Source organism: Symphalangus syndactylus, chromosome 8 (assembly GCF_028878055.3).
Source record: "Symphalangus syndactylus isolate Jambi chromosome 8, NHGRI_mSymSyn1-v2.1_pri, whole genome shotgun sequence".
NCBI lineage: Eukaryota > Metazoa > Chordata > Mammalia > Primates > Hylobatidae > Symphalangus > Symphalangus syndactylus.
In genome coordinates this window covers 28,292,602-28,316,169 of record NC_072430.2, presented here as the reverse complement: position 1 = coordinate 28,316,169, position 23,568 = coordinate 28,292,602, and the positions used below count along the sequence as shown (strand labels likewise).

At 36.3% G+C, this 23,568-nt stretch overlaps 1 protein-coding gene across 5 annotated transcripts in view; it reads right to left on the bottom strand.

Annotated features, from left to right (window-relative positions):
• The window catches only part of EML5 (EMAP like 5), a 185,202-nt gene that overhangs the window by 108,143 nt on the left and 53,491 nt on the right, over window positions 1-23,568 (bottom strand). For all 5 annotated transcript variants that reach the window (XM_055288479.2, XM_055288480.2, XM_055288481.2 and 2 more), the window contains exons 9-13: window positions 12,193-12,449; window positions 9,571-9,783; window positions 1,878-2,045; window positions 1,104-1,210; window positions 487-605 (exon numbers count right to left, since the gene is read on the bottom strand). In XM_055288479.2, coding sequence (XP_055144454.1) covers window positions 487-605; window positions 1,104-1,210; window positions 1,878-2,045; window positions 9,571-9,783; window positions 12,193-12,449 — 864 coding nt within the window. The remainder of the gene's footprint in view (window positions 1-486; window positions 606-1,103; window positions 1,211-1,877; window positions 2,046-9,570; window positions 9,784-12,192; window positions 12,450-23,568) is intronic.

Genomic DNA, 23,568 nt, shown 5'->3' with positions numbered 1-23,568 from the left:
GTACAGCCTGCAGAACACTGAGCCAAATAAACCTCTTTTCCTTATAAATTATCCAGCTTCAGGTATTCCTTTATAGCAATGTGAAATGGACTAACACAGTACTATTATCTCCATTTTACAGATAGAAAAAAAGAGACACAGAAAGGTTAAGTGACTTGTTTAAAGTCACAAAGCACACACATCATTAATATGATATATTACACACAATGTAATATATTAATCTAAGTCAAATATACCCAGTTGTCCCAACAATGTCCTTTATAATCATCTTAAAAATCCAGATATTTTAAAAAATATCTTTCAATTTGGTTTTGTCTAATGTCTCCTCATGATTAGATTCAGGTGATGTGTTTTCCCCATGGGCAATGTTGTATCCTTTCGGATATGTCATTTCAGGGGATACAGTCAGTTCTGTCATTAGAGATGTTAAGTTAGTAAGTGTGAACCAAAATTCAAACAAATAAATGAAAGATAGTTGTTTTATACCCGTGAACAAAGTGTAATCGAATACTATTTCCTGGAGCCCGCTCTCTTCTTTTAGAAGTAGCACTTTTTTGTTTCTCTTTGCATTGTTCTTTAAGCTGAGGTAGATCTTCTTTGTAAACCTTTAAAGATGTATACAAGTAGAAATATTCTTAGAATATATACTAATAAAGGTGTTCATATACTCCCAATATAACTTTCAGACATTGTCTGAAAACAACAGCTTTAATAATAGTCTTAAATGAAAAGGTAATTCATGAAATTTACTCCCTCGGAAAGAACAAATTCACATTTTCTACATATCACACTGACAAATAGATATTTAGTGTTCCAGGAAATTTTTATACTTCATAAAAGAATACTGTTAAAGAAATAAATGTGAGTATACTATGACAAAATCCTATAGGCAAATAGAAGGCAAGCATACTTAATATACCAAGCATTTAATATAAAAAAAAATTTACACAAGTGTACTCTAACACTGACAGTGGGAAAGCGAATATAGTCATACATTGCTTGGGAAATTAAAGCCACAAAAGATAACAACAGATGACTAACAGGGAGCAAGATAAAGAAGAAATTAGATTTTTTAGAGAAAAACCATGTGATATGGAAATTACCTGTCGACGGTAGGTGAGCTGTGTCTCTTGTTCAATTTCAGAATCCAGTTCTGGAACATCAGACAGATCTGAATCTGATTCATCACTATGAGAGTCAGCCAGACTTTCTGTAATTTTTAAAAATGAAATGTTACTTGTTTAAAGAAGATTCACTTTCAAAACAGCACTGGAAAATTAATGATTAAGAGCTATGTCAGTTGACATGGAGACAAGCCATAAAACAATCAAATGAAATTACCTATTCAAGTGACACAGATGTCAGTAAACTGTACTACAGATTATCTTCCTCTCCACTCACTGCAAACTCAATAGCTCCTTTAAATCCCTTCACTGGCTCCCCAATGACCGCTACACCAAATTTAAATGTCTGTACAAATATAAGTGAATATAACCTATAATTAACATGAAAAATAGCTAAAAATACTATATGCAACAGATGAATTGACATTAGATAATTTTTGTCAATAAAAGCATTTACAAAATCTAGATACCCATCTTCTCAGAGGATATATTGTTTGTTTTGCTATTAATATAACTGTTTCTTCACTCATTATTTGATAGATTAAAACGCAATCAAAATTACTTTGTATTCCACACTCTGTGACATCTAACTTTAAACATATAGAACTAATATTTTAACTTGAAATTTCTACTAATAACAAAATATACTGTTAACTTATGAGGCCAGATTATACTTTAATATAAAATTGTTATTTGGGGGTTACTGAAGAATTATTTGACAGGGAAACTGTTTAGGTAATGTATACTACTCACCTTGGGGTGCTATGTGAAGAGCATCTTTCAGTTTTCTTTCAGGAATAAATTTCCACTGAAAGACAGAGTGATCTGCTCCACCAATAGAAATAACCCACTGATAATCATGTGACCATCTGACATTAGTTACGTGAGCTGAATGGCCAATATATTTTCTAAACTTGGCCCCTATAATAAAAATATATCTTTAAATTGATAAACAAATGCTAAACAAAATACCATTTCAAACAATTTTTATACATGAACCACTGTATCATCCTTCTATCTGAATTATAAACAAATGGGAAAAATGCTGATTCAAAAATTGAACAAATGAATGAATCTGTATCAAGGAATGCAAATATCTCCTCTGCTGATTCACAAGGAACCACAAAGGCTGTGAGGCATTATCTTACCACTCTGAGAAAAACCCGGGGATCAACTGTTTTTATATTAAAACATTTGAATATTTTGGCCTGAGGCCTTTGGGGAAATTCAAAGGACTAATCAACTCGACCTTACCCCCATTATTCTCAACCCAAGCAGCCAGAGGATCCTTTTAACACTTAAGTCATCAACAAAATATTAGCAAAATGAATTCAGCAACATACAAAAAGGATTAAACAACATAATCAAATGAGATTTATGCCAGGAATGCAAGTTTGGTTCGACATTAAAAAGTCAATCATTGTAATGCATCATATTAATGAAAGTCAAATATGCCCAGTTGTTCCAACAATGTCCTTTATAATCATTTTAAAAATCCAGATATTTTAAAAAATATCTTTCAATTTGGGTTTTGTCTAATGCCTCCTCATGATGAGACTCAGGTGATGTGTTTTGGGTATGGGCAATGTTGTATCCTTTTGGATATGTCATTTCAGGGGATATGGTCAGTTCTATCATTAGAGATGTTAAGCTGTATCATTTGGCTACGGTGGTATACACCCAAGTTTCTCCAAGAATAAAGGAATCATTTAACTTTGTGGTTAATTTTCTTAAAAATCTATGTGATAATAGGGATATATTTTATTTATTTATTTATTTATTTATGGCAGAGACAGGGTCTTGCTATGTTGCCCAGGCTCATCTCGAACTCCTGGGCTCAAGCAATCCTCCTGCCTTAGCCTCCCAAAGTGTCAGGATTACAGGCACGAGCCACTACATCTGACAGGAATATATTTTTAGAATATATTCTCTATCTCCTCCTCCTGGTATGTGGCATTATATAGATATTCTTATTAAAGTACACAGGATACAATGATGCTTAGCTTCATTTTGATATTGTTTTAAACATTTTATATTAAGTTATAGAAGACTTGTATATGAGGATGTCAAAGCCCCATCAATGAAATTCTGGAGAAAAACTTTCATCTTAGTCATTAATTTAAGATAACTATCATAATTAATGCATAAGATAGAATCAAAACTCATCTAAAGTTATAATTTACTGCTGCTTAATAGTAATACTGTTATTTTACGAATAAATTTTTTATGTAGCTTAATCTAAGTCACTAATTTAACTTCGCATAGTTCAGCCCAGCAAAGTCCTATGAGGTAAGGGCTCTTATATAGGAATGCATTACTTGCCTGTCAAGAGGGCTTTGGCTACTACTACTACCTTTGATGCAATCCTTAAGCACTCTTAGACATTAGAGAGTCTGAAAAGTTAAAGCCAGAAATTCCAACAAATAAAATTCCAAGTTCTAAGATCTACTAATTTGTTATGTTAGGACAAATTAAAGAGTTATCTCAGCATCTACTCTGCCTATACTGAGTGATAGAGAGAGGTACAAATAATCCTGTAAGTCCCTTCCAAACTTTTCTTTGAGACTTTTCAAAGACCCTCTTGGATAAACCAAGGCAGCTAAACAAGAAAGCTGTAAAATAGGCCGGGCGTGGTGGCTCACGCTTGTAATCCCAGCACTTTGGGAGGCCGAGGCGGGCGGATCACGAGGTCAGGAGATTGAGACCACGGTGAAACCCCGTCTCTACTAAAAATACAAAAAATTAGCCGGGCGCGGTGGCGGGCGCCTGTAGTCCCAGCTACTCGGAGAGGCTGAGGCAGGAGAATGGCGTGAACCCGGGAGGCGGAGCTTGCAGTGAGCCGAGATTGCGCCACTGCACTCTAGCCTAGGCGACAGAGCGAGACTCCGTCTCAAAAAAAAAAAGAAAGCTGTAAAATAAGTCTAAGAGAAACCAGTTATTTTTAGTCAATGGGCCTGTATTAATAATTTTTAATAACCAGTTTAATTTTTAATAACTCGTTCTGATAAATGGGTATCTTAAAAGTGAACCTAGATATCATATCTTTCATGAAGTGACCTTGACTCACCAAGACCAAGTTACATGCTTCCAGAATTCTCTGTGATTACCCCTTGTGATGATACTTATATAACACTGAAATGTAATAGTCTATTTACTTGTTAACTCCTCCAATAAACCTACAAGCTCTTTGAAGACAGCAGTGGTGTCTTGTTTAATATATATCCCTGGTGCCTGGTATATAGCAAACACTCATTAGATATTTGAAGAAAGAGAAAAAGAAAGGAAAAGGAAAGATTACATTTCCTTTTCCTCTGCTTGGATATTTGAGTTGGAATGCTAGACTGTAATGGAGGAAACAGTAGTAAAGGAAACTGAGAGGGCATGAACATGATTCCATCCCCTATAATGCACAGAAGAGGGCAAAAGTTTGATGTAGCTTAAAGAATATTAGAATTGAAATAAAAAGACTAGTGCTTGAGCATCAGTTTGACCATTTAATAGCACGGAAGTTTGCGCATTCCACCAAACCTCTTTTGGACTCCATTTTCTCATTTTTAAATGTAAATTGGATTATATGCTCACAAGGTACCCTTTGATTATGAAAACTATGATAAAAATGATTCAGTAATAAGAATAGTTAAGGCCTAAACAGTGTATCATAAATTAGTACAAATATCTCAGAGAAAAAAATTTATCAACACAAGCTATAATGATCATAGAAGCTTCCTAATTTAAAAGAGGATGAAAATTCTTGGTAAAGATAAGGAAATATACTAAAATATTTGTGTTTCAATGACTCCATTTCTTTTCTAATGTGTTTTAATGTGTATTTTCACACAAGGGTAATATGAACTAAATATTTTTAATATATTATATCAATATGACAAAAGATTTTTTCCATTTAACTGTTTTAATGATATTAAACTTCTAGATATGGGAATATATAAATATATGAAAATATCTTTCTGACCCCAGTAAAAGTAAGAATTTCTTAATATACAAAACTACACTACCTATAAGAAAAGAAAGAGAAATAGACTTGACTACACTGAAATTAAGAACTGGCCAAGAAAACACATCATTAAGAAAATAAAAAGGCAAGCCAAAAACTGGGAAAAGATATTTGCAAACTATAAAAATTACAAAGCATTTGTATTAGAGTATATAAAGTAATTCTTAAAGATCAATAAAAGAAATAACCCAATAGAAAAAGAGGAAAGAGATACGAACCCATGTTTGACAGAGGAGAAAACACAGAAGACCAAAACATATTTTAAAAGATGGTTAACCTCATTTGTAGTCAGACAAATGGAAATTAAGACCTCAATGTGACATCATTTACACTAACTGGATTTGCAAAAGTTAGAAAGCATAGCAATATCAAGTGCTGAATCAACAGGCTTTGTAAAACTGGATAACCACTTTGGAAAATATTTAGGTATTTTCTTGTAACGTTCACATTCTCCATGACCCAGAAATTTCACTCCTAGTTATTTCACTCCTTTGAGAAACCTGCATTTAATATCAAAAGATGGGAAATGACCCAAATGTCCAATGACAGGAGAATAAATGTATAAATTGCAGCATATACTTACAACACAATATTTTGCAGCAGTGAAAAAAAGGCATTAAAGCTACCTGCAACAATATGGAAAATAGCACTGAATAAGTCCCTGTTATAAATTTTTCTTTGTTAGATATTTGGTTTTTCCTATGAATTTCCTGGAATCTAAATGATATTTTCTCTAAATATAAATTTTCATTTGTCAACAAGAAGTACAGAGGGGGACTTGGCCATTATTAACAGTGATGTAGGTGATGGGCTAACGTAACTCTGCCCACACCTCTCCATTCTCCCTGACCCTGACCTGCTCACCGTCCACCACAGCCCCTATGCTGCTGCCTAGGAAGAGTCCTGGATTCTTTCAGAGAGATTATGGTCAAGAGCAGGTGAAACTAGAGAAAAAGAGGATGATAATGAAGAAAAAAATATGAAGAGGGGTGGAATGCTTTGGGCTGAAATTAAAGTGCAGTATGTAGGGTATATGTGATTCATATGATCATTCTCTCTTTGAGCTAACTTCATATATTTTTTGTTTCAATTACAATGATTCTATAACATAAACTACTTCTATTATTTAAAATCCACATTTTGTAAATGCTGCACTTCTACGAAGTCGCCTAATGAATATTACCTGAATGGATATCTAAAATATATTAATACATCAGCTACATTTTTCTAAGTTGGACTAGCAATGCAACTTAATAATTAATCTAAAAGAAAGAGAATATTTCTAGTAATACTGCCAACTTCAAGGTATGTAATTATGTGAATTCAATTAATACATAATCTTTTTGGCCCAAGTGGTCTGCAAAACATAAAATCTTAAAATACTTATATTAAGCCATTAAAAATGCACTAGTCGTATTCTGTCTTTCCCACTTACCTAGCTACAATCTCAAGCTGACTCACAAGTGCCTAGAAATAAAAATCATCCTTACTAGAAAATAAATTACTAACAAAAAATCTAACAAAAGGGAAACAAAAAAGAGAAGCAATTTATACTTATGTCCTTGAAGGAGTGAATAATCTCTTAGACAACACTAATTTTCTTAGGCTTTGGTAAAATATTCACACAGCAGTTCAAAGAACTACTACACATTTTATAAATGAAATAAAATTATTGTGCAATAATATTGACTTCTCTCTTGCAAATGATAAAAATAATCAATAAATCCTATCCACTTGACTAAGAAAACTCAGAAGATTAAAGCATTTTTGTTTTTGCATAGAGGTCAGTATGTGAAACAATAAGTAGGAGCAATGTCTAAGAGTAAGATAATCATAACTATTACTGAATCTCACACTTTATAACCAGGCAAGTATCATCTTAAAATTTGTTGTGCATGGTGACTCTCATGTCCTGGCTAGGCGGTGGGACTCAGAAATAGGGTACTTTAATTGTTAGATATTTAGCCAGCCTTTTGATATGGTTTGGCTCTGTGTCCCCACCTAAATCTCATCTCAAATCGTAATCCTCGTATGTTGAAGGAGGGACCTGGTGGGAGGTGACTGAATCAGGGGGCAGTTTCCCCCATGCTGTTTTCGTGACAGTGAGTGAGTTCTCACGAGATCTGACGGTTTAAAAGTGTTCAGCAGTTCCCCCCATTGTTCCCACTCTCTCTCCTGATGCCATGTAAGTTGTGCCTTGCTTCCCCTTCACCTTCTGCCATGACTGTAAGTTACCTGAGGCCTCCCCAGCCATGAGGAACTGTGAGTTAATTAAACCTCATTTTTTAAAAATAAACTACCCAGTGTCAGGAAGTTCTTTATAGCACTGTGAAAACAGACTAACACACCTTTATTAACATACTTAGTGAAATATCTTCACATGCACCTAGGAAGCTGACATCTCACAGGCAGGAATCAATAATATGGCAAGCCAGCAAGATCTTTTTTTTTTTTTTTTTTTTTTGAGATGTAGTCTCGCTCTGTCCCCTAGGCTGGAGTGCAGCAGTGCAATCTCGGCTCACTGCAAGCTCTGCCTCCCAGGTTCACACCATTCTCCTGCCTCAGCCTCCCCAGTAGCTGGGACTACAGGCACCCGCCACTACGCCCGGCTAAATTTTTTCTATTTTTTAGTAGAGACAGGGTTTCACAGTGTTAGCCAGGATGGTCTCGATCTTCTGACCTCGTGATCCGCCCACCTCAGCTTCCCAAAGTGCTGGGATTACAGGTGTGAACCACCACGCCTGACCAAGCTGGCAAGATCTTAAACTCATCACTTTACCTTAGAGGCACAACAGAAATACCAGCCTGGGCTTCTGGAAAAATTGAGCCCTTAAGTTTGACATCAGCAGATTATATATTTGAATCAAACTATTTTAGCTGTTTCCAAAAATCACCTTTACTAAGCTACATTTTTAATGTTTGCCCAACAGCTTGTATCAACAAGCCAGGTGAAAATCACTATTGCATCTGTTGTAGATGTTGATGCTCTAGGAATACACATTCACTACATCTAATATAAAGTCCCATACCACAGGAAAGTTCCTCGAAAATTTTCCAAAGAAATTTTGATTTGCTAGAGGAGTAAGTTGCTTTTTTTAAAAATGTAGAATGAAAACTATTTTGTGCACTGCTTTATTTTTGGTTTCCACAAAGCTCAGAATCAAATTTGATGTTTGACTACTGTCATTTTCTTTATCTAGTTTGAATATGGTATTTATATTTATATTTCCCCTGATACTGATTCTCTATTTGTATAGTTACTTTAGTACTTATGGACTTGTTATGAGCTGACTCAAATACTTTAGGAAATAGGCATGGAATAAACAAATGATACCTAACATTTTATTTAATTATCCCAGGTCTATGAACAGAATGATTCATATCATTTTAGAAGAGATCCAAGAAAAAGAGGTGATATATAAAACATGTAGAAAATAACCAAATGATAAGACCATGTATTAGTCCATTTTCAAACTGCTATAAAGAACTGCCCAAGGCTGAGTAATTTATAAAGGAAAAAGATTTAATTGACTCACAGTTCAGCATGGCTGGGGAGGCCTCAGGAAACTTACAATCATGGCAGAAGGTGAAGGGGAAGCAAGGCACCCTCTTCACAGGGTGGCATGAAGGAGAAGTGCGTGAGATCACAGGAAAAACTACCATTCATAAAACCATTGGATCTCATGAGAATTCATTCACTATCACAACAGCAGCATAGGGGAAAGTGCCCCCATAATCCAATCACTTCTCACCAGGTTCCTCCCTTAACACCTGGAGATTACAATTCAAAATGAGATTTGGCTGGGGACACAAAGCTAAACCATATCAGACCCTGCTCATGCCTGTAATCCTAGTACTTTGAGAGGCTGACGTGGGGAGATCGCCTGAGGTGAGGACTTTAAGACACAGCCTGGCCAACACGGTGAAACCCTGTCTCTACTAAAAATACAAAAATTAGCTGCGAGTGGTGGCGCATGCCTGTAATCCCAGTTACCTGGGAGGCTGAGGCAGGAGGGTTGATGGAACCCAAGAGGTGGAGGCTGCAGTGAGCAGAGATCACCACTGCACTCCAGCCCGGGTGACAGAGCGAGACCCTGTCTCAAAAAAAAAAAAAAAAAAAAAATACTACCATCATTGTACAGTCTGACTCTATGAAAGAATTCACGAAGTGAAAAGAAAAATATTTCTTTGAAAAGAGATATAGTGCATTCATAACAACATATGAATTCAAAAAGAATTTTCTAATAAAACTTCATGACCAAAATAAATGCAGCATATGACAATAATTTTTGAATTAGCAAAATGAAACCCTTCACCAATCAGTGTAAATTTAAAAAATATGAAATCCTTTAATTTATCTCAAGACTAATTTTCTGCAAGAACATAAGTCTTCTGTGAGAGAGAGGTTACTTAATATTTTGAAAGAAAAGGTACCTTTTCTTAAACATGGATACCGGAATAATTTTATAATTCCATAGTCATCAGCTGTAACTAAAACTTGGCCAATATAATTTCCATCTACTGAATTTATATCGTTGATATCTGAATACTTGGGCCAAATTCCATTTACTTCAAGTCCTGAAACACATGTCCATGAAGCCCAATGAACACCTTTTATTTCTTCTGTACTTGTCACTTCTTTTCCTCCTAAAAATAAATCAGAGTCTTAATTTAAGAAGTTATTTCATTTGATTTTCTCAAGCCTAAACTGTACTGAGAACATAGTAAATTCCAAAATTTAATGTATCTTCCCACCCCACTTACAGGAAAATATATAAATAGGTAGGTAAGTTTGGGTTAAGAGAAAAGAAAACTAAACGCAAGAAATTTATAAAAAGCTACTACAAAAATTACACTGATTGAGAGACACACATTGCCTCGAATGATTAGCTTAGCAGGTTCACTTATGTGGAGAATAAAACTGAACCCTATTTAAAAAATGATACAGATTAGTCATAACAGGGCAAGTTATAAAAAAGGTAAAAGCTATGAGAAAGTGGCAAATCAGGTATTAAAAAAGAAGGCTAAGATACACAGCTGAGGAAAAAGAGAGAACTGGAAAAGACCAAGAAGAAAGGATGAGTGTAGGATAATGTATTTACATTAGGTAGGAGGACTTTAGGACCCAGTCAGTCTTCATTACATATAGACTGTTAATGAAAAACTTTTGGGGAGATGCATTAATTGAATTATACAGCTAATTTTATACAATAGGTTCTTGGAATATAGTGACTAATTCCCTAAGCGTCACAACAAATAAAGTACTATGCGGTGGCCGGGTGCAGTGGCTCACACCTGTAATCCCAGCAGTTTGGGAGGCCGAGACAGGCAGATCACTGAAGATCAGGAGTTCAAGACCAGCCTGGCCAATATGGTAAAACCCCATCTCTACTAAAAATACAAAAATTAGCCGGGCATCGTGGTGGGCACCTGTAATCTCAGCTACTCGGGAGGCTGAGGTAGGAGAATCACTTGAACCCGGGAGGCAGAGGCTGCAGTGAGCTGAGAACATGCCACTACACTCCAACTTGGGCAACAGAGCGAAACTCCGTCTCAAAAAAAAAAATACTAAGAGGTAATATTTTGATGATTCTTCTTTTATTCCATCCATTCATGCATTCACTCGCTTGCTAATTTATTTACTTATTTGTTTAGTTAGAGCCACGGTCTTGCTCTTTCACCCAGGCTGGAGTTCACTGGCACGATCTTGGCTCCCTGCAGCCTTGAACTCCCAGCTCAAATGATCCTCCCACTGCAGGTGCATGCCACCACAGCCTGCTCTTTTTTTTTTTTTGGTAGAGATGTGGTCTCACCATGTTCCCTGGCTGTTCTCAAACTCCTGGGCTCAAGAGATCCTTCCACTTCGGCCTCCCAAAGTGCTGGGATTACAGGCGTGAGCCACTGCACATAGCCTATTCCTCTCTTTTAAAATCTTTGGTTGAAATTCTGTTTTTCAAAGTTAGTTAGTTATATTATTAATATTTGCAAAGTTTATTTATTTTTTTGAGACAGCCTCTTAATCTGTGGCCTAGTTGTAATGCAGTGGCAACATAACGGCTCACTGCAGCCTCATTCTCCCAAGCTCAAATGACCCTCCCATCCCAACCTGCCGAATAGCTGGGACCACAGGTGCATACCACCACGCCCGGCTAGTTTTTGTATTTTTAGTAAAGGCAGGGTTTCGCCATGTTGCCCAGGCTGGTCTCAAACTCCTGGGCTCAAGCTATCGGTCCACTGTGGCCTCCCAAAGTGCTGGGATTACAGGTGTGAGCCACTATGCCCAGCCTGCAGTTTATTTGAGAGAAACACAAAAAAATTTATTGGTCACACATTTCTAATAATTAGTAATTAGTGAATTAGTAATTCACTTAATTAGCTCCACCCATAAAAATGGCATTTTTGACTCTCTAAGATACAGTGGTACTTTACCATACACTATGATCTTGGTATGGTATTCAATAAAAAGAGAATCTGTTTTAGATCCTCCAGCCAAAGGAGTTTTAATTAAGAACCAATGGATTTATAGTAGTAGTTGCCAGGGACTGGGAGAGGTAGAGGTTGGTGGGGGCTGGGGTGGATATAAGGGGATATAAGTTTCAGTTACACAGGATGAATAAATTCAGAAGATCTAATAAACAGCTTATTGACTACGGTTAATAATGCTGTTACTGTATGATATGCCTGAAATTTGCTAAGAGAGTGGAATTTAAATGTTCTCACCACACACACAGAAAAATGGTAACTATGTGAAGTGACAGATACATCATTTAGCTTGATTGTGGAAATGGTTTCACAATGTATATATCAAAACATTACATTGTACATTTTCAATGTATACAATTTTTGATGTCAATTATACCTCAATAGAGTTGAGAAAAAACCCAAAAGGATTTCAATATAATAAGGCAGCCTTACAGAAAAATCTATAGTGCCTGAAATATTAGCTCAGATCTTCTTTGATTTCCTATGATCAAATGTAACTTACACTCTGCTTCCAGTAAAACTCTAAAATATTGTATAGGCACTACAAATCTATAATTTGCTAGAAATTGTTACCTGGCATTCTATAAAAAAGTCTTTTCCCATTTCCATCATTTGTCTGCAAATATCTACCGTCTGAAGACCAGTCCAGATGAGTGATGAAACTAAGGGATCCCAAACACTCGCCAACTTTTTTATAACGCTGAGCAACTCCATAAATATCAACCGAGCTGTCATTGCATCCAACAGCAAGGTAAGTTCCATCTGGTGAATATTTTAACTCATGAATTGCCTCTTTCCTATCTTTAATATGTACAACTTCCGTCATATCTCTGTTAAAAAGAAAAAATAAGACTACATGAACAGAAGTCACAACAGAATTAATTCCGTTTCAAACATGTCTAAAATGACTGTGAAGCTGTATCAAGTGTTTATAAACTATAAAATAAACATAAATAACACAAGTAGTATTAATTCAGCAACAATACGTTGCTGAACAGAAATACATGGAAACAATATATGCCAGACGTATAGGAAAATGCTGAATTTCAGTTTCTAAATTACTTTTAGTACTTCAGAGATCCACACTAAATTTCTGGAGTTAATAAAGAATAAAGAAAATAAAGTAATAGATTTTTATGGTAAAAGAAGTTCTTTGTAAATATGGAGTTTATGAAAAATGTTTAATTTAAACACTATAATGTTCAAACAATTTTTTTTGTAAGGAGCTAAATGTGCAAAATTACATTTAGGAAATAATAAAAGATGAATTCGTCTATATTACTTCAGTAATACTTTTTTTTTTTTTTTTTGAGACAGAGTCTCACTCTTGCTTAGGCTGGAGTCCAGTGGCATGATCTCGGCTCACTGCAACCTCCACCTCCGGGGTTCAAGCCATTCTCACCTCATACCTCAGCCTCCCGAGTAGCTGAGATTACAGGTGCACACCACCATACCTGGCTAATTTTTTTGACATTTTAAAATAGAACACACATTCCTCCCTTAGGGACCATGTTGACCAGTGAAGTGGAACTTTTTTTCAATGATGACTTCTTATTGAGTTTACAAAATAATACAGATATTAGTAACAGCCAAAAAATGGATAAATATGTAGTAAAACACCACAGAGTTTCCAAAGTTGTGGAGTTTGTGGGCAGGAGGAAGGGAAGCAGAGGGAGGGAGAAAAAGTAGGAGGAAGTAAAAATTCTTATTTTCAATCAGTGTCAGAGACTTTTCTCCAGAAAAATTTTGCCTTCATTGACTTCTGTTACATGTGCAAGAATTAATCTTCGGTTGTATTTGAGTCACTATACAGCTGTGGGCCTGTTAATTACAGTACTTACTGATTACCCTAACCAACATAGTGTTAGAAATAGAAATAGAAAAATGAGCCCCAAGATAAATCCAAGATCGTATTATTTGAAACTTCTGTACTTTTTTTTAAAGTTTTCCTTGTCAACATCACTTTTGCCTCTGCAACTTGCAAGGTCCTCTTCCTATGCAGACTCATACAGCTGCCTCTGCATTTCCCAGGGACTCCTTCAAGTTAACATTAAATCCATATACCTTATTGCCCTTTGCTCCATATCCATCCATCCATCCATTCCTCCCTCCCTATATGGAGTAAGATTTTTAAGAAAAGTCTAAGGCACTATTTGGCAGCTTTTACTTTTTATGCCTCCTTTATTTAAAATTTTATAATTATAATCTTCATGACCTTCATTAAAATGCTCCTGGAAAATTCTTCAGAAGTATTTTGGTATTTTTTATAGCATTTTTGTTCTAGAGATTTAATTGCTCCCAATTAATGAGAAGAATGTCTTATATCCAAGGTTTTCTGTTAACATGTCCCCTGCTCACCAACACACACACACACACACACACACACACACACACGGTAGAAGGTAACAGAGAGAGACTGTGGTTGACTGATTGGTTTTTTAGTATGAATAATATTGCTACGTCAATATTATGAATTATATGACTACTCTCTCACATGAAGAGTTTCTCTGACAAATTTAAAGCAAAGACGACAACTATTAGATGAAAATGTGTTAATTTTTTAAAACATTCTGAATTAAGTCTTCTGGGAGACTAATATATGATCACTATGGTTTCTTTTAAGAAGCAGAAGGAGGCAAAAGCCTGGGAACACTCATACATGAACAGTTCATAATACATCACAAAGTAAAGGTACAGAGTTGATCAGAGCATACAACAGAAGAATCATTTCTAGCTGAGTGATTCTGGGGAGACATATCAAAGGAAGTGGAGCAGACAGCTATGATGTCTCCATTTTGTTCTGAGGAATGAATGAGATTTAGCTCAGCAGAAGACAGAACTGGAGGTAAAGGACCCATGTTTCAGCAGAGACAACAGTATGTGAAAGAGCTGATGGCAAGAGAAAGTATTCAAGTTCAGCTTGTGACGGAGTTGAATGGACACAAGCAAGGGGACTTTGGTGTGAACTTAGTCTGTTGAGGGAGGCTGAGGGAGAATCATGAAGTGGGGGCCTCATATGTCTTGTTAAGATTTTTGGCCTTAATTTGTGAGGCTAAGCTAGGATAAGATGTACCAGTCAGATCACTGATTTGGTTCCAAGGTAAAAAACAAATAAGGCTGAGTGTGGTGGCTCACGCCTGTAATCCCAGCAGTTTGGGAGGCTGAGGCGGGCAGATCACGAGATCAGATAGAGACCATCCTGGCTAACACGGTGAAACCCCATCTCTACTACAAATACAAAAAATTAGCCAGGTGTGGTGGCATGCGCCTGTAATCCCAGCTACTTGGGAGGCTGAGGCAGGAGAATCACTTGAACCTGGGAGGCAGAGGTTGCAGTGAGCTGAGATCCTGCCACTGCACTCCAGCCTGGGCGACAGGGTGAGACTCCGTCTCAAAACAACAACAACAACAACAACAAAACAAATTAAAGGAGCACAGTAATAGGTTCAAGACCAATTAAAAGGTTACCACAGATGATGGTTTCTCAGACTTCAGAAAAAAGTGAGCTTCTTTAAAATACAGTGTAGTATTATATTCCATACTATTATAGGACATAATACGTACTATAGGTTAAAGATATAATTCTAATCTTATTCACAAACCTTAATTAAAATGTTCCTAGAAAATTAATTAGGAAAGCAAAATCAACAGGATGTGGTGGTGATGGATTACAGATGGTGAGTTCAGGAGAAAGAGGTATCAAGGAAAACACCTAGGTTTTTGCTTAGGAACATGGATAATGGTGCCATTCACTAGGATAGGGCCCATGGACAGATGATCAGTTTGGGAGGGATATCATGAGTTCAGTTTTGGAAATGCTGAGTTGGAGGTGCCTTTGAGACATCCAAGTGATGTTAAATAAGTAACTGGATATGCATAGCTCGAGTTTTGAGATAAGAGCTGGAGCTGTGCATCCGGGGTCATCAGGCTATGCGTGGTAACTGACGGCAGAGGCAGAATGAGACTAGCAGAATGAGACTATCTAGGGAGAAAATATAGAGTAAAAAGAAGAGAAAGTCTAGGCAGGAGCTTTGAGGAACTCTAATATTTACTTGCTGGGCAAAAGATAATTAGCCTATGAAGAAAATGGGGCTAGAGAAGTAAGCTGAAAACAGAAAGAGAACAAACACCTAAAAGCCAAGGGAGAAAGCATTTTGAGAAGCAGCAAGTGGTTAAGAGAATCAAATACTGCTGGGAATTCAAGCTAAATGAGAAGTGAAAAACGTCTCCTAGTTTTAGGGACATAGGGTACAATTAGTGAGTGTTTTTCAACATAAAGCTGAAAGCAGAAGCCATATAGGAATGAGGATAGAGGTTGATAAGTTAATTAGAAGAAAAGAGAATAAAGTTAGACAGTTTTATGAGAAATACTCCTGTGAAAGGGAGGAAAGTAGAAATGTGATGTAAGAGAGAGAGACTTTGGTTTGAGGCATGAAACTTAAGATGGGACACATTGAGCATGTTCTAATAGGGCTCTTTGGTGGGGGTGCAACCAACCATTTGATGTGAAAAAATAACGGATGTACACAAAGAGTTACTTTTTTAAAGCCAGGAGACAACTTTTGGAACTTACTACTCCCAAGACGCACAGCAGGAAAAACAAATAATTTGAAAAAAAATTTAAGAGAATGTGTGATTTCTCCAGCAAAAACTATCACAATCCCTTTTTAAAGTTGATAAAATGTGGTAGTAACACTGTCAGAGAGAGACAAGTGGCTAGCCATTGGTAGAATTTAAAATGACAATTTGACTGGGCATGGTGGCTCATGCCTGTAATCCCAGCACTTTCAGAGGCCAAGGCAGGAGGATTGCTTGAGCTCAGGAGTTTGAGATCAACTGGGCAAAATGACAAGACCACATCTCTACAAAAAATTAAAACATTAGCTAGGCATGGTGGCTACTTCCAAGTAGTCACAGCTACTTGGAAGACTGAGATGGGAGGATCGCTTGAGCCCAAGAGTTGGAGGCTGCAGTGAGCTGTGACTGTGGTACTGTACTCCAGCCTGGGCAACAGAGTGAGTGAGACCTTGTCTCAGTCAATCAATAAATAAAATGACAATTTTATATATGTACAACTATTAATAGTCTATCCCATACCCTGTAGGAAACCTTACTCCATCTTCAGCATAATTTATTAGCCTTGCTTATCAAGCTCTTCCACTATTATGAAGTCTCTCTCACTATTCATGAGAAGGAATGGGTGCCTCTGAGGAGTTTGCTGTTGATAACACAATGTAGCTTACTATAAGTCAAAGTTCCATATGTGTATATATAATTTTCTATTTTAAAATATTTGCAAGTTTTCATTTGACTCTATGATATGAGCATTTTTTTTAACAGAAAATGGTGGGAAGTGAGGACAGCAAAATGGTAGAAAAGGACTTTCCAATGCTAGTCCCCTTGCAGAAATACCAATTTGAATCATCCATGCATAAAAATACCTTCACAAAGGAGATAGACACATGAAAATCCCCTCAAAAAATTAACTAATCCAGGAGCTGGTTTTTTGAAAAAATTAATAAAATAAATAGACTGCTAGCTAGACTAATGAAGGAGAAAAGAGCGAAGACTCAAATATACATAATAACAAATAATAAAGGGGATATCACCATTGACCAAACAGAAATACAAACAACTTTCAGAGAATACTATAAACACTTCTATGCATGTAAACCAGGAAATCTAAAAGAAATGGATAAATTCCTGGACACATACACCCTCCAAAGACTGAACCAGGAAGAAGCTGAATCCCTGAACAGACCAATAACAAGTTCTAAAATTGAGGCAGTAATAAATAGCCTACCAACAAAAAAGGCTCAGGACCAGACGAATTTATAGCTGAATTCTACCAGAAATACAAAGAGGAGCAGATATCCTTTCTTCTGAAATAGCCCAACAATTGAAAAGGAGGGACTCCTCCCTAACTCATTTTATGAGGCCAGCAACATCTTGATACCAAAACCTCGCAGAGATCCAACAAAAAACTTCAGGCCAGTATCCCTGATGAATATCAATGCAAAAATCCTCAATAAAATACTGGCAAACTGAATCCAGCAGCACATCAAAAAGCTTTTCCACCACAATCAAGTAGGCTTCATCCCCAAGATGCAAGGCTGGTTCAACAAACGCAAACCAATAAACGTAATTCATCACATAAACAGATCTAAAAATGAAGACCATATGATTATCTTAACAGGCAGAAAACGCCTTTGATAAAATTCAGCATCCTTTCATGTTAAAACCTCTCAATAAACTAGATATTGAAGGAACATCCCCCCAAATAATAAGCTGTTTATGACAAACCCACAGCCAATATCATACTGAATGTGCAAAAGCTGGAAACATTCCCCTTGAAAACTGGCACAAGACAAGGATGTCCTCTCTTCACCACTCCTATTTAACACAGTATTGAAGTTCTGGCCAGGGAAATGAGACAAGAAAAAGAAATAAAGCGTATTCAAATAGGAAGAGAAGAATTCAGATTGTCTTTGTTTGCAGATGACATGATCCTGTATCTAGAAAACTCCATCGTCTCAGCCCAAAAGCTTCTTAAGCTAATAAGCAACTCCAGCAAAGTCTCAGGATATAAAATCAATGTGTAAAAGTCACAAGCATTCCTATACACCAACAACAGGCAAGCAGAGAGCCAAATTATGAACGAACTCCCATTCACAATTGCTACAAAGAGAATAAAATACCTAGGAATACAGCTAATAAGGGAAGTGAAAGACCTCTTTAAGGAGAACTACAAACCACTGCACAAGGAAATAAAAGAGAACACAAATGAAAATATTCCATTCTCCTGGATAGGAAGAATGAGTATCATGAAAGTTGCCATACTGCCCAAAGTAATTTATAGATTCAATGCTATTCCCATTAAACTAGCACTGATATTCTTCAAAGAATTAGAAAATAACTACTTAAGAAATCATATGGAACCAAAATAGAGCCCGTACAGCCAAGTCAATCCTAAGCAAAAAGAACAAGGCAGGAAGCATCACGCTGCTGGACCTCAAACTATATTACAAGGCTACAGTAACCAAAACAGCATGATGCTGGTATAAAAACAGATGCATAGACCAATGGAACAGAATAGAGAATTCAGAAATAAGACTACACATCTACAACCATCTGATCTTCAACAAACCTGACAAAAACAAGCAAGAGGGAAAGGATCTCCTATTCAATAAATGGTGCTGGGAAAACTGGCTAGCTATACGCAGAAAACTGAAACTGGACCCCTTCCTTACACCTTATACAAAAATTAACTCAAGAGCGATTAAAGACTTAAATGTAAAACACAAAATTATAAAAAAACCTAGAAGAAAATCTAGGTAATACCATTCAGGTCATAGGCATGGGCAAAGATTTCATGAAGAAATCGCTAAAGGCAACTGCAACAAAAGCAAAAATTGACAAATAGGATCTAATTAAACTAAAGAGCTTCAGCGCAATAAAAGAAACTATCATCAGTGTGAAGAGGCAACCTACAGAGTGGGAAAAAATTTTTGCAATCTATCCATCTGACAAAGGTCTGATATCCAGAGTCAACAAGGAACTTAAACAAATTTACAAGAAAAAACAACCCCATTAAAAAGTAGGCAAAGGACATGAGCAGACACTTTTCAAAAGACAACATTTATGTGGCCAACAAACATATGAAAAAAAGCTCAACATCACTGATCATTAGAAAAATGCAAATCAAAACCACGTTGAGATACCATCTCACGTCAGTCAGAATGACAATTATTAAAAAGTCAAGAAACAACAGATGCTGGTGAGGTTGAAGAGAAATAGGAATGCTTTTAACACTGTTGGTGGGAATGTGAATTAGTTCAACCATTGTGGAAGACAGTGTGGCAATTCCTCAAAGATCTAGAACCAGAAATACCACTTCTCCCAGCAATCCCATTACTGGGTATATACACAAAGAAATATAAATCATTCTATTACAAAGATGCATGCATGTGTATGTTCACTGCAGCACTATTCACAATAACAAAGACATGGAATCAACCCAAATGCCCAACAATGATAGACTGGATAAAGAAAATGTGGTACATGTATACTCTGGAATACTATGCAGCCATAAAAAGGAAGGAGATCATGTCCTTTGCAGGGACATGGATGGAGCAAGAAGCCATTATCCTCAGCAAACTAATGCAGGAACAGAAAAGCAAACACCGCATATTCTCACTTATAAGTGGGAGCTGAACAATGAGAACATATGGACACAGGGAGAGAAACAACACACAGAGGCCTTTCAGGGGTGAGGTGAGGGGAGGGGAGCATTAGGAAAAATAGCTAATGTATACTGAGCTCAAACCATTTGTGCCTAGTGCTCCATTACTGGAACGCTAAGCTTGTGGGAATTATTTATATCTTACTGCTCAAGGTCATTGCCAAGGTCTGATTTTTCATAAAAAAAAATAATTTGCAACCTCCGGCATAAATGGGTTAATACCTAGGTGATGGGTTGATAGGTGCAGCAAACCACCATGGCACATGTTTACCTACCTAACAAACCTGCACATCCTGTGCATGTACCTTGTAACTTAAAATAAAAATTAAAATAAAAAATATGTTCATAAGAGCTAAGAAAACATGGTGAGAGATTATAGAATCTGTATGTAACACAGCAATAAGGACAAGACCTATTTGAAGAAGGAGGGAAGGACAGTTTTACATTACTCATGTCACCCCTTCCCTCAAGCCAACCTAAGTGTCCATCAATGTATAAATGAATAAAGAAATAGATATACTATTCATTCTTAAAAAGGAAGAAAATCAGCTGGGCACAGGGGCTCATGCCTGTAATCCCAGCACTTTCAGAAGCTGAGGCGGGAGGATTGTTTGAGGCCAGGAGTTTGAGACAAGCCTAGGCAACTTAGTGAGGCCCAGACTCTACAAAAATTTTAAAAAATAATTTTAGAAAAGGAAGAAAATCCTGTCATTTGCTACAACATGGATGAACCTGGTGTACATAATGCTTAGTGAAATAAACCAGGCAGAGCAAAACAGATACTGCATGATCTCGCTTATATGCGGAATCTAAAAAAGTCAAACAGCAGAGAGTAGATTGGTGGTTAACAGGGATTAGTACAGGTGGGAAATGGGGAGATGTTGGTTAAAGAGTACAAAGTTTCAGTTAGAATGAGTGAATAAGTTCTGAAGATATACTGTATGGCATGGTGATTAGAGTTAATAATAATGTAGAATATAATTGAAAATTGCTAAGACACATCTTAAATGTTCTCACCCCCTAAAGTGGTTATGTGAGGTGATGAATACGTTAACTAGCTTGATGTAATCATTTCACAAAGTATATGTATAACCAAAATCTCATGTTGTATGTCATAAATATATATAGTTTTTGTCCATTATGTTTTAATGAAGTTGGGGGGGCACAAAAATAAAATTTTAAAAAGCCACACTGGTTACAAAACAATTTTAAAATTGTTAACAGTTTTTATTATGAAAAAAAGATAAGTTTTAAGAAGATATTGTGGCTTTACCCTGGCACACCACCTTATGGTGAATCATGATGTGAGATTCTAATTCATTCTATTTTCTTGTACTTTAATATGTTATGAGCCAGGCACAGTAGCTCACGCCTGTAATCCCAGCACTCTGGGAGGCCAAGGCAGGCAGATCACAAGGTCATGAGATCAAGACCATCCTGGACAACATGGTGAAACCCCATCTCTACTAAAAATACAAAAAAAAAAAAAAAATAGCTGGGCGTGGTGGCGCACACCTATAGTTCCAGCTACTCAGGAGGCTGATGGAGGAGAATTGCTTGAACCTGGGAGGCAGAGGTTGCAGTGAGCCGAGATTGCGCCACTGTACTCCAGCCTTGTGACAGAGCAAGACTCCATCTCAAAAAAAAAAAAAAAAAAAAAAGTTATGTTTAGTAATGAATCCTGCTTTACCATATGGAGAATACAAAGCAAATCAAGAAGAAATAGTAACCAGGTAAATTCAGATGGATTAAGAAGACCATTTTGTGAGTTAGAATTTTGTGGTTCACCTTTAAAGGCATTTATTAATCAGAATAACCCTTTCAATACTATTAGCAATGTTGGATTCAGGTGCTAAAATACAGCCTTATTAGGAATAAAAATTTTTTCATCCAGTCTACTGCATTTCAGAAAGGGCAAGTAAATGTATAACTAAAAAAAAAATCACTACTTTTGAATGCGTATCAGCTATATGATAGGAATTCTTAGGTGTTTTCCATGTATCTTAAATTCTTGTAAAACCTCTGTAAGTGAGCACTCCAATTCCAGTACTTCCAATACTTTCAGTTCTTACATAAAAGAAAAAATGAAGCTGATCATTAATATTATTATTCATAAGTAATGACCAGGTGTTTCTATTTATTATTTCTAACCTGCAAAACTGAAGAGCAGCCTCCAAAGAAATTAAACCACCAATGAGAAAGAACAAATGCTTAATCTTAGACGATGATAGTTACAGAGATTCTAGAATCAATGATCAAATCAGTGCCCAAATCATAATAGTATGGATAGCCCAATAGGGAGGTTTCATAGTCTTTCATCTGTTTAAGAAGCTGTTTCAGCACAACAAAATAAAGTAATATGACATATTTATAGCACTCTGGAGGAAAAGCTTTAATTTATATTCAAATGTTATATTCATATTTTTTAAAATGTGAGGTACCTACAGTAGTCAAATTGTGTCTTTCATAGAGACCCAGAAAGTAGAATGATGGTTGTCAGGGGCTTAGGAGATGGAAGAATGGGAATTATTTTTTACTGGGTACAGAGTTTCCATTTGGGAAGATGAAAAAGTTCTGAAGCTAGAGGGTGGTGATGGTTGCACAACAATGTGAATGTACTTAATGGCACTGAATTTTACATTTAAAAATGGTTGAAATGTGTTTAAATATTATATGTTTTACAATAAAAAATGTTAATTTAAAAGAAAAGTCTCAGCATATCTCTTTATAAAAACTGGTCTCAGAAAGGGGAGTCAGCATGTGTAGAAGCTCTGAAGTACAAGAAAACATAATGTATCTGTTCATAATGGGGAGATGTTGGTTAAAGAGTACAAAGTTTCAGTTAGAATGAGTGAATAAGTTCTGAAGATATACTGTATGGCACGGTGATATAGGAAAGGAGTTTCCTACAGATGAAAGAAACTGGGGTACTGAGAAATAGGCTGGAAAGATGGGCACTACATACCACGTGAAGGATTATGAGCTTCATCCTAAGGATAGTACAAAGCCTTTATCATACTTTAGAAATAAGAGGAAAGCACACAAATGTGTTTTAAAAGGAATCACCATCACTGTGGAGTGAAGAAAGGTCTTGAGGGAAGCAAAACAGAAGGTAAGAAGATCAGCTAAGAGGCTATTCCACCAATCCAGTTAGTAGATGACAGAAGCCTACACAAGAGTACAATGGTGAGAATAGAAGGAAGATTAATATGAGAGCTATTTTGGAATTAGACTCTCCAGAACTCCTTAGTTAACTATGCAGGGGAGGCAAAAGAGAGAACTGTGTTAATAGTTTCTGAATTGAGTAACTGAGTGAAGGATCTTACCATTCATTGAGGTAGAGAAGAAAGACTTCACAAGTACTTATCCTGTGAACATGTGTGGATCTACAGCAAATTTCTTATTGGCTGCATAGAATTCAATTGAATTTATCTGTCTATAATTCAACACAAAATGTTAACTGCTTTACCAAATTCTTTAAATTTTTCTAATTACTCAAACAAAACAAGAGATGGAAGCATTTTTTAAAGCATAAAGCTGTAAATAACAACAACAACAACAAATTAACCCATTTTAACAGCCTCAGCTTGTTAAATGGAGAGGGATCATTACCGAAAATCTATACTAACAGGAAAAGGTAGTTGGGACCCAAATTTTATAGCTCAAAATTTTAGCCAGTAATCTATTAAGCATTCTTAACCCTCCAA